General features: G+C 42.0%; 1 protein-coding gene across 1 annotated transcript in view; it reads left to right on the top strand.

Annotated features, from left to right (window-relative positions):
• The window catches only part of LOC128119457 (disintegrin and metalloproteinase domain-containing protein 5-like), a 65,051-nt gene that overhangs the window by 19,803 nt on the left and 32,632 nt on the right, over positions 1-12,616 (top strand). The window contains exons 14-16 of the mRNA XM_052752844.1: positions 3,579-3,774; positions 8,458-8,548; positions 9,278-9,494. Coding sequence (XP_052608804.1) covers positions 3,579-3,774; positions 8,458-8,548; positions 9,278-9,494 — 504 coding nt within the window. The remainder of the gene's footprint in view (positions 1-3,578; positions 3,775-8,457; positions 8,549-9,277; positions 9,495-12,616) is intronic.

Genomic DNA, 12,616 nt, shown 5'->3' with positions numbered 1-12,616 from the left:
CTGTCTTTTGGGAAAGTCCTTTGCTGGCCTGTACTCAGTTGACATTGCAGTAGTCCACTGCCTTAGTATTAAAACTATTTGAAGAGAGCTCCATTAACATTTACATCTTAAGAAAAAAAAATGCTGAACAAAGTAAACTGCCTAAAATCAAAGATTGAGGCAAATGGTGCTCTTATAAGTCAGTGAGTGTGGGATTGTATTAGTCATGGTTACCTAGAGGAACACACACACACACACACACACACACACACACACACACACACACACCCACATACACACACACACACACACACACACACACACACACACACACACACACACACACACACGGTGTTGGCTAGTTTTATGTCAATTTGACACAAACTAAAGTTATCTAAAAAAAGGGAACCTCAGTTGAGAAAATGCATCCAGAAGATCTGACTGTAGGGCATCTTTTTTTTTATTAGTGGTTGATGTGGAAGACCCCACTGGGTCCAGATTCCAGACTACTGAGGCTTTAAGTAAAACAAACAAATACCACCCCCCACACACACAAAAGAACTACAAACCTTTCATATAAGACAAGAAGGTAGTTATATAATACTAAAGGAGATAATTCATCAAGAGGATATAAAATCGCGAGTACATATGTATCCAACAGTAGAGCACCCAGACACGAAAACAGTGTCAACAGATATGAAGGGAAATACAGACCTACTTAAATCATCAAACCGTATTGCTCAGATGCTACATAAGACATGTTTACTTACGACATCCTTCCATGTAAGAAAATTGGCCCTCCTCCCATCAAGTCCTGTGATAACGATACTAACGTGAACAGCCTCTGCCAATCCAAATGCCATGGCAGAGCTTGCCTCTTATCTGGGGTCTCATCTAGGAAAACCATTGCAAGACTGGAGAAGTGAAATCCAGACATTTAAGGGTCTGGGTCTTGTCAAACCATGGAGGTCGGTTCTGCACCCACACAGAGACCAGTAGCATCTCCTTTGGGAATCTGGAGAGACTGTAGCAAGTGCTCTTGGATGTTCTGTGTATATAAGGGCAAGCTATGGTATGTCCGCAGCAGTACCCACAGTGGCACAGTCCTTGACCTCCTGCTACCTACCAAATACCTACCAAAACATTCTCATTTGGAGCAAGAAAGAAATGACATTTTATGAAAGGACAGGTCTTTTGTCTTGATAAAATTGTTTGCTAACTAGTTCTGGTACATTGATTATATTCTTACTACATCAGTCCTTGAAATAACTGTCAATTGTGGATCTGCCTACTCTTTATTGGAGATTTTTAATATTTATTTCATGTGTTTTGAAGTTCTGTTACTTGCTGCATAAATGTTCATGTTGTTGTTATTATATTGCATTGTTATTATTATCATCATTGCATTAGCTCCCTAAATAATTTCAAAATAAGCTTCTCATCTATAACAATATTCCTTATTCTGAAATCTGCCTTTCCTGATATCACCACTTCCAATTTTTATCATTTTATCATTATCCAATTTATCATTAATGCTAGCGTGATGTATTAAGCGTGGTACATTGGACATTTTATTTTACTTTCATAGTATTTTATTTCAAACTATCTTTATACAAATGGTTCCTTTTAAGTAGCATTCAGTAGGATCTTCCTTTCTATGCAGCCTGACTGTCTGCTTATTATATGGCTGTGTTTAGATGAATAATTTGATTCAAATATAACATTTGGGTATTTGTTTTTCTTGCTTCCAACTTTGGGTATGTGTGTACGTGCATGTGTATGCAAGTATGTGTGGTACATATTATAACGTATGTGTATGTGTGTGTTGTCTAGGCTTTCAGGTCTTAAAGGGTTTCAGATTTTGAAGCTCTAAAACAGGCTTTATTTTGCTTTCACTTTTTCTTGGGGCCCGCATCTGTGTGACACAGGTATGTGGGTATGGCCAGAGGCTGGTAGTGTCTTCCTTGATTTCTCTCTGTCTTATTTTTTTAACCTATAGCTCAGGGAGCTGGTTAGGCAGGTTGATAAGCTCCACAGTTCTCTACTTCCCCAGAGCTGGGGTTACAAATACAGGCTGCTGATTCCAGACTTTTATGTGGGTGCTGGGATCGAAACTCGGGTTGGCAAGCTTGCTTGACAAGTCCCTGACTGACTGAGCTGCTTCCCACCCCCCTTGATCTTTGTTCTTTTGGAAAAATATTTCTCTTGCTATATTGAAATAAAACATTTTTGCTTGCTGTGCATTAAAGTTACTGCTATTCTGTTTTCTTGCTTGGACTGTCTCTAATGACAAATCTGTGACTATGCTTATTTTTGTTATTTTGCATATAACGTCTTCTACTTTCCGCCTCAAGGTTTTTCTTTGTCACTGATTTTGAGTAATTTGGTGACAGTGTATATCAGTATGGTTTTCTACATGTGTCTTCTGCTTGAGATTCATTGAACTTACAGTTTTTCTTACATTTGAAGAAAACTAAACCATTAGGTCTTCCAGCACTTGTTTCAGTCATTACCTCTTTGTGCTCTCCTTTGAGAATGTCACATACACACCATTGGGCACGTGAAAACATCTCCTCTCTGCTAACTGTTAAAAACTGACTTTCTGTTTCACTTGTAATGGCTTCCACGGCCACACCTTCAGCTTTACTGGTCCTGTCCAGTGTACTTTCCATCCGAGAAGTTTCAAAAGTTTAAATTCTAGAATTTTTAAAAATTTCATTTTTAAAAGTTTATCATAGGTCTCTGTTGTTCCTCTCAGATTCTAACTCGTTTTACTATTTTCCTTTAGACCTTAAGAAAAAAAAGATGTGATGAAATACAGTCTAGAAAGTCAACTTTGTAAAAATTTCTGTATTGTTGTGTACATATTGAGAAGTTTCCCTTCATTAGAAATCACCTCATAGGGCTGGAAAGATGTCTCAGTGGTTAAGAGCACTGGCTATCACGTGGAAGGCTCAAGTTTGATGCCCAGCACCCATATGTTGGCTTACAACTATGTGTAACTCCAGTCCCAGGGAACCTGGTGCCTCTTCTGCCCTCTTAAGGCACCAGACACGCACACAGTGCACATACATACTTACAGTCAACATACTCACACACACAAAATAGTAAAATAAATAAATCCTTTAAAAATGGGCACAGCATTGATTTAGTTATTCCTATCAAGTTAGTTTTGGTCCACTGACTCTGTCCTACCTAGGGCAAGCATTAAAGATAGCCAAATTACTGGTCATGGCTAGACCTGAAGGGAACTTTTGATCGCACCAGCCATGTCCACACATAGTCAGAGGTGTAGGAACAAATCTTCTTGAGCCTGGGATAATGGGTATGATTCACATCCCCCCTGACTCCAGCTATGGAAACATTTTTTAATAGACAACCTTCAGGTTTTCCTGTGTCCTCTGCTACATGATCCTATGTGAGGCCTTAGGTGATGGGATTTGAACATAAGTTTCTCTTACAAGCATCCAGAGATTTTTTTTTCTTTTTGATCTTGGCAGCTTAAAAAAAGAATGGAAACTGAAATTTGAGAGAGACAGAGAGAGAGGGAGGGGTGAGAAGAAGCATCCTTAGAAGTAATCCCTTCTGTTCTCTTCTAGATAAAAGCAATAAACTCACTTTGTAGAAAAAAGCGCGATGAGTGTGACTTTGCGGAGTACTGTAATGGGACCCATGCCTCTTGTGTGCCCGACACCTTCGTACGTAATGGGGAATATTGCAACTCGGGTGAAGCCTTCTGTTACGAAGGGGAGTGCCGATATACTGACCGACAATGCCTGAAATTGCTTGGAAAAGGTAAAGATCATAATGTTCTTCTAAAATATAGTTATCCCAAAGCCCACTGTTCAATTCTATAGGACAAAAACACGTCATTTATTAGTGGCCAAAGTCGTGCTTGGGAATCATTAATTTTCAAGGAAACTCATTTTCTTGTTTCCAAGAGACAACAAAAAGGATCCCTGAGTTACGCTGAGTCCCGGTTTGTGAAAGGAAGAACTTGCCAGTAGAAACGCAATTTTCCACAATATCACAAAGGATCTGTAGTGACAGGGCTTAGTTAAATTTAAAGGAAGCTTGGTTTCTAGGAGAGCAAAGTGGGGCTTCAAGAGCCTGCTGATGAGCCACGGGTCCTCTGACAGGTGACAACTCAGTTATGTATTTGAGTATTGGCTCACTTGCTGCATGGAAAAATAGAGTGTCTGTAAGGGCGAAGTTCATGTTAACTGAGAACAAGTTTCATCCTGAGTCCTCCTTAGGCAAGAGACAATCAAGGCATGACTTAGAAAAAAAAAATCAACATATTCCCCCAAATTATTTGTCTCTGGCCAAAAATGTGATGAGGTTATGGAACTCTTATCCTAAAAGGATGACCTGGGACTTGGTTACAGAGGCCAGGCTGGTTGGCTAGGGAACTCCAGGGATCTGCCTGTTTCTGTCCTTCATCTTGCCATTACTGAAACTACATGCCCAGATTTTTATGTGGGTTCCAGAGATCCAAACTCTAGTTTTCAGATGCGTAAGGGAAGCCTATAACCGGTCAGTCATCCATAGCATCACTGATCTTTGTAGAAACATGACGAGGACATCTTGGGAAGGCTTTTTAGAGGAGCTCAGGGTTAAGTACAGTTCTGTGATTCCCATCAGTGACATGTGAGACTCACAATACCCTTATGCCATCTATATTAATACCCAAGACAAAACAAAACCAAAACCAAAACCAAAAACCTTTTCTTAGAGATTGATTCATTTTTATTTTATCTGTTCATGTGAGTGCCTGCATGTTGTCTGCACCACATGTGTGCAGTACCTGTAGAGACCAGAAGAGGGGGTAGGATCCCCTGGAGCTGGAGTAGCAGGCAGTTGTGTGCCTCCATGTGGGAGCTAAGAACTGATCTCGGTCCTCTGCAAGAGCAGTCAGTGCTTTTAGCCACTGAGTCACCTCTCCAGCCCCTGCCTGAGATTTCAAGTATTCTTTTAAAACAGTAAACATAGGGTCACACATTATAGCAACAGCTGGGATGAACAGTTCAGTAAGTTGATTAATAAAAGGAAAAGTAATTGGATAGGGAATTCTCGCATTTTTTTGATTGGTATCTATATGACAGCTTCCATAAATTTTTTTTTTCAAGACAGGTTTTCTTTGTGTAGTCCTGGCTGTCCTGGAACTTGCTCTGTAGACCAGGCTGACTTTGAACTCAGAGATCCACCTGCCTCTGCCTCCCGAGTGCTGGTATTAAAGGCACGTACCACCACCACCTGAATTAATTTTTAATTATGGAATTCATACAGGTTTCCAGCTCTTGAGTGTGTTATTTATTCTTGTAGCCTCAGCTCAGGCTATGCACATGTAGACCCGCCTAGGCTGCAATGTGTTTCAACCTCAGACCAGAGACAGTGTTTGCAAGCCTACTGCCTTCACCCGGAGCTTGTTTTATTGACTTTTGAAACGTTGAGCTGCATTAGACAGTTCAGTGACAGAAGCATGCATGTCTTGGGGGTGGGAGGGGCACCATCTCAGCTCATCTCTACCTGTTTCCTGTATCAGATTCATGACATCGTAGCAGTTGTTCATATTGATGCTTTTTAAAAGTTTTATTTGCTCTACACCTCAGTTTTGAGTCCCCTGAAAGGGCCAAATTTAGAAGGGGACTTCATTCATGTCACTAAGTGCAGAAACCTGCCCCCTCCTCTAAGGGGAAAATCTGCACATTCCTACCTGTTAACTCACAGGGTTGATTTGCTAATGAAGTGAACAGAGATTTATATAGAAAGCCCGCAGAGTGGCTGGGTGGCGGTGGTGCATGCATTTAATCCCCAGCGCTCAGGAGGCAGAGTCAGGTGGATCTCTGTGAGTTCGAGGCCAGCCTGGTCTACAGCGTGAGATCCAAGACAGACACCAAAACTACACAGAGAAACCCTGTCTCGAAAAAAAACAAAAACAAAAACAAAACAACAACAAAAACCCCGCAGAGTAAATGCCTCTTGTCTAGTCTTTTTGTTTGTTTGTTTGTTCGTTTTCTGAGACGTGGTTTCTCTGTGTAGCTCTGGCTGTCTTGGAACTCAAGCTCTGTAGACCAGGCTGGCCTTGAATTTAGAGATCTGCCTGCCTCTGCCTCCTGAGCGCGGGGATTAAAGGCGTGTGCCACCACCTCCCCTCCAGGCAAGGCAAAAAGCGAGAGCCAACTAAGAACTGTCATTCCCGCCAACTTCACTCTCAAACACGGAGCATCCTTCTACCGACCTCTTCTGAGAACATTCCTACAGCAGGAGACTGCAGTTGTGGGCCAGCGCGATGCATCCTGGAACTTCAGGAGCACAGCTAGGAGGGTCTGTCTAGAAATGCCCCTGGCGGCAGCAGTGGACTCTCGTCTCCTTCCCTGAGTCGTACTTTTAGATTTGAGGTAGACCTCAGTCCAAAGTTTACAAAATTGAGGCAGAAATACAAAAGCTGCCGTTTCAGGGGAGCCCAAATCCCGGCCCCTAGGACACCAGGAAAACTAGATGGCTGAAGCTCTGGCAATCTGGGTGAGGGAGGAGTGAAGAAAATCTTGACCTCAGGGCACTTAGGAGTGGGTGCATCAGAGCTGCCGGATCACCAAGAAAACGACGATGCTGCCAGGCTTGTTTCGCTCAGCCCCAAAAACCTGAAAGGAAAAGGATACCAAAGAGAAAGCTGAGGTGCTAAGTGAGGGTTGTGGGGGATTCATGAAGCGCCTTAAAACAGGGGTTCCCAACCTGTGGGTCGCGACCCCTGTAGAAGCGGTCTACCGACCCTTTCACGGGGGTCACCTAAGGCCATCAGAAAACAGCTGTTTACATTGCGATTCATAGTAGTAGCAAAACTACAGTTATGAAGTAGCAAGGAAAATAATTTTATGGTTGAGGGGGTCACCAGGACATGAGGAACTGTGTTAAAGGGTTGCATCATTAGGGAGGTTGAGAATCACCGATTTAGAGCATTTTGCGTTTGACTGCTCTGAGCATCCTGGGGCAGGGATGTGGAGCAAGGTGTCCAGCCAGGGACCCCACACTGGGCAGTTCTCAATGCTACAAAGCCAATACGCTGTTCCCCTCTAAAAAGCTCAGTGATTCATTCGTAATGAATGCTTATTGTATTAATCTTGATTTTAAAAAAATGTAGCCAGGCGGTGGTGGCGCACGCCTTTAATCCCAGCACTCGGGAGGCAGAGCCAGGCGGATCTCTGTGAGTTCGAGGCCAGCCTGGTCTACCAAGTGAGTTCCAGGAAAAGCGCAAAGCTACACAGAGAAACCCTGTCTCGAAAAACCAAAAACAAAAAAAAATGTAAACAGTGTTGTGGCTTATGCCTGTCATCCCAGTACTCAGGAGGCTGATGCAGGAGGATTGCTACCAGCTTTTGTAAGAAAACAAAGATGCACGAAGATGTTATTTACTTTGGTTATTGAATTTTTGCCCATCCCTTTAAATTTTGTGTCATCTAATCTTGGTTCAGATTCTAATGGGTAGGGTCTAAATTAGATTTAGAGCATCAGCTCAATTGGGATGGGCTAGACAGAAGCTCATTGCTGTTGTTTGTTAAAGAGAAGGCTCTTTTCAAGAAAAGAACTGCAGACAGTAGTAGATTCCCTTTACGAGTGTGTCTACACAGGGATTCCCTTTATGAGTGTATCTACATAGGGATTCCCTTTAAAAGTGTATCTACACATGGGGATTCTGTCCCTCTGGAGGCGATACTCGTAGATCAGTTCCCGCAGGTGTGAGAACTTGTCAATGAATAGCAATGAAAGCAAAGATCTCAGTTCTCATCCAGATGACTGACATGAACAGTGCAGCCCACCCTTAAACCTCCGAGTCAAAGCACTGGGGGTATCTGGTACAGGTAGTTGAAATTTTGCTATTTTTTAAGACTAGGCATATCTCTCTCTCTCCCTCTCCCTCTCCCTCCCCCCCTCTGTATGTGTGTGGTGTCTGTCTGTCTGTTCATATATATGTGGATTGATGTAGATGAGTGATAGTGTGCTTTCTACTTTTAAAATCCAGTGCTGCTTTTATGGTCACTAGGACACGAGGGCATGGGGATGAGGAATCTATCAGGGAGCGTAGAAGGGAAGCTTAGCCTGGGTCGCACTCTGGGCACTGGGCTCTACTTTAGAGAATGAATTGTCTTTTCCCAGTAAATAAAGAACTAAGAAAGAAAACAATTCAAAGGGAATAGAGAGGACCACATCTGCCCCTCTCTCTGAAAATATGAAACATCTAAGCCTGTTAACATCTAAGCCTCCCTCCCTCCCTCCCTCCCTCCCTCCCTCCTTCCTTCCTTCCTTTTTGGTCAGTCTCCTAGGCTGTGATAGAACCTAGATATCTCTTTGTAAGTATCTCAATACCAACAATGTACTGATGCTAAGGGGTCACACTGCAGTTTCCAGTCTGGCTCTATCGGTTCTGCAGTATGAGCTGAACTCTTAACCTATCTCAGTTCTTTTTGTCTTTATCTCCAGGTGTGAGAGGGGCTCCCTTCTGGTGTTTTGAAGAGTTGAATTCCAGAGGTGACAGATTTGGCAACTGTGTTGCTCAATATTGTAGATTGGAGTATGTGTTTAGACAATTATACTTTTGTTTATAACGTAGATTCTCAAATACTAGAATGTATCCTGTGTGAACCTCAGGGGGGTACTTTGCCAGGTTTCTTTTGTCACATGATCTCAACTGAATGGTTGTTGTCCCTTGCCATGGGAACATTTGTTCAGTGCCTCAAATGTTAAAGCTACAGTGACCTCGGAAACAACTTCCATAAATAGTTATGGTGAACTATGCAATGTGTTAAATAGTTCACACACACACACACATATATATATTTTATGATCAACATGATATACCTCACAAAATGTATCTAATAAAAGTTTCCTTGTTTTACTTATTAAAACTTATAATCAATGACCATTAGTCCAAATTCCAGTAGCTAGAATAAAGCATAAAAGAGCTCTCATGATGATGAACTTTTTTACTTCTACATTGCCTCATTCTAAAAAAAGAGTCATATGTTATGCTAATTTTTTATGGAGGAAAAAAATTATTCAACCTGGATTTATATTAGTAAGACATTATTTTTAGCTTAGGTGTATACTAAGTTAAAGAAGAGTAAATTCTGTTTTCACAATGTGTAGGGAGCTAAGACAGAAATAAAAATGTAGAGGAGGTGTGGGGGCAGGGAGGGGCTACAGTTGCTGATTTTCCTGGTGTGGAACCTTAGTTGCTAGGGCATGCTGTCAGCTACTTATTTAAATAAATGCTAAGAGACCTTTCCTGTTAAATTTCCAGAAACGTTTTGTGTGGGAAGTTAGTCTGCACGTGGCCATTCAAGTACTTATTCCTCAGCGCCAACATGTCTGCGGTTTATACACACGCACGAGATGACATATGTATATCTCTGTATAGAAGTCATGGGATACCCAAGAAGACAATGACAACATATACCTCCCTTAATGAAAGAGATGAAACATTTGTAGAAGACGGAGTTATCTGTGGCCCTGAAATGGTAATTTGAGATACTTTAAATTGATTTAAGATTATGTTGTGGTCTGACTCATCTTGACACTGTATTTTCTACAGTGTCTTCGTTGTGGTAAAATGCTCATAACAAAGATTCCCATCTTAATAGATGTGTGTAATTTAGTGGTATCAAGTTCACTCCCAAAGTTGAGCAGCCACCACACCACTGTGTGTCTCTGTAGCCTTTTCATCTTGTAGACCTGAAACTCTACCTATGGGACAAGTCTTGGTTCCCCTCTGCAGTCTCTGGAGCCCCCTTTCTGTGCTCTGTGATCATCATAGATAGGGCACAGATGTGGAGTCAGTCAAGGCTTGTTGTTTGATCTGTTTCGCTTAGCTGAGATCCTTGGGGACCAACCACGTTGTAGCAGAAATTACAATTTCTTTTTCAAGGCTGTACTGTTTTGCTGTTTGTATATATCACATGTTGTTTATCTATTCTTCAGCTCATGGCTATTTTTATACGTTAGTTACTGTAAATAATGCTATAGGATCAAAAATGTTCATGATCCTGATTTTAGTTACTTTGAGTATATACTTAAAAGTAGAATTTCTGGCTTATAAGGTAATTCTGTTTTCAATATTTTGAATAACTACTATACTGTTATCCATTATAGTTAGAGCATTTTGTATTCCTACCAACATTTTAAATAGTGTGTGGTGTGTGTGTGATAATTAAATTGGTTTCAATTTGACAGCATTTAGAATCACCTCAAAAACAAGTCTTTGGCATATTTGTAAGGAGTCCCCTAATAGATGATTGAGATAGAAAAACATACCCTGAAGGTGAGTGAGACCATTTCCTAAGCTGGGATTCCAGACCGAACACTCTATTCCTTTCTTCTGCCTCTTGCTCTCTTTCTCTCTACTCCACCTTTCTCTTTTTTCTTGAATATGGCAGTAGTGTGACCAGCTACCTCCTGCTGCTGGGCCATCTCTGCCATGATGGATTGTATCCCCTCAAACTGGGAGTCAACTTTCTTGTGGTGATAAAGCTTGCCTGAAAATCAGAAGGAGGAGCTAGCCATGAGTTAACCACAGAGGTCTGGAGGTCTGCAGAGACAGACAGGAAGTGATAGAGCTGGGCAGAGAGAGGAAGTGATAAGGCGGGGTGGAGAGGGGAGCTTGCTCTCTTTTGGTAGAGGATTTCATAGGGGTAAGAATTAGTGGCTTGCTGCTCTGCCTCTCTCATGTTTCAACTTTTACCCCAATATCTGTTACACTTTCTCTTCTTTTAAGTTATTTGTCAGGCATCTTAGCCACAGCCCAAATAGGAAAGAGCACACCCTCCAGTTCCTCCATGGTATCATCAGTCATCCTAGAGGATGTGCGATGCTGTCTTGGTTTGTGTTTGACTGGTGGTTGGTCTCGTGGGGCCTCTCTTCAGAGCTCACTGCACATTTGTGTATCTTACCTGGGGAAATACAATTTTAATCCACTGGCCCACTTTTAATGGGGTTGTTGTTGAACTTAGGAATTCTTCTGTTTTGGATGTTGATAGCTTGTGTGGTCCACTATGTTCAGATACCACCCCGCCCCCTTTGTGTGTTGCCTGATAGAGTATTGGTAGCATGTTTAGTGGACTTTTAATCAGTGCATAAAGCAATGGATTCAATGATGGTGTCTGTATAAGTATGTTTTGCTATACTTTGCCACTATTCACTCTCCCCGCACTACCCATGCCTTTTGCTGCTTCTCTTCTTCCTCCCCAAATGATCATCTTTGCATTTAGACCACGTTCATTCCACTGTCTCCTCTTCCTCTGATGTTCCCTACCTTTCAACCTCTTTCTTCCCTCCTAGAGTCCTCTTTATACTTCCATTTCCTACACACACACACACACACACACACACACACACACACACACACACACACACACATGTGCACATACATATGTGTGTGAATTTAAATCGAGATTCTGAACATGAGAGAAATTGTATGATGCTTCTTTTCTTGTTCATTTTCCTTAGCATGATGATGCTTTTCATTCCATCCATTTTTTTCCCCTGCAAATACCACATTCTAATTCTCCTAGATACTGAATGAAATATTCCATTGTGTCCACGTACCACATTTTCTTCCATTCATCTGTTGATGGACATGTAGCTTTGGTTCATGGGGTAGTTTGAATGTTATGTCTTCCTACAGCCCCAGGCATTTGAATGCTTGGTCCCTAGCTGTTGCTGATGTTTGGGGAGGAGGAGGAGGAAGAGGAGGAGGAGAAGGAGGAGGAGGAGGAGGAGGAGGAGGAGTGGCCTTATTGAAGGAAATATGGCACTGATGGTGGCCTTGGAGAGTTTAAAGACGTGTTGTTTTCAGGTTTTCTGTCCCTGCCTCCTGCTTGTGGTGTAAGAGGTAGGCTTTCAGCTTCGTTTGGTCACTGTGCCTGCCCACTGCCGTACTTCTTCACCATGATGGGAATAGACATATATCTCTCTGGAACTGTGAGTCAAAACAAAACAACCCCCAAACAGCACTTTCTTTTGTAAGTTGCCTTTGTTATGGTGTTTTATCACAACAGTAGAAAAGTAACTAATAGACAGCCCTTAACTTTTGTGAAGACTGTATCTCAACGTCATGGTGACTTGGGAATTCTTTAGGAATAGACCTAGGGGTATTAGAATCTATAAAGAACTCCAAAAGTTAAATAACAAAACCCCTAAATTATCAGAACAATAAATGGGCTAATGAATTATATAGATGGCTTTCCAAAGAAGAGATAAAAAGGACCAATAAATATTTGAAAGTCTTCAATGTACGTCTTAGTTGGGGTTTCTCTTGCTGTGATGAAATGCCAGGACCACAGCGACTTAGAGGGGAAAGGGTTTACTTGGCTTATGTAGATCACAGTCCACTGAGGGAAGCCAAGAAAGCCACTCAACCAGGGCAGGAACCTGGAGGCAGCAGCTGATGCAGAGACCATGGAGGAGTGTAGCTTACTGCAGGCTCCCTATTCCTTCCTTCCTACAGAACCCAGGACCAGCAGCCCAGGGGTGGCCCCACCCACAATGGGCTGGGCCCTCCCCCATCAATCACTAGTTAAGAAAATGGCCAACAGGTTTGTGCACAGCCTGATCTTATGAAGGCTTTTTTTTTTTTTTTCTCAAA

Source organism: Peromyscus californicus, unplaced genomic scaffold (genome assembly GCF_007827085.1).
Source record: "Peromyscus californicus insignis strain IS unplaced genomic scaffold, ASM782708v3 Scaffold_23__1_contigs__length_62951481, whole genome shotgun sequence".
Lineage (NCBI taxonomy): Eukaryota > Metazoa > Chordata > Mammalia > Rodentia > Cricetidae > Peromyscus > Peromyscus californicus.
This window is presented reverse-complemented; position numbering and strand designations above follow the sequence as displayed.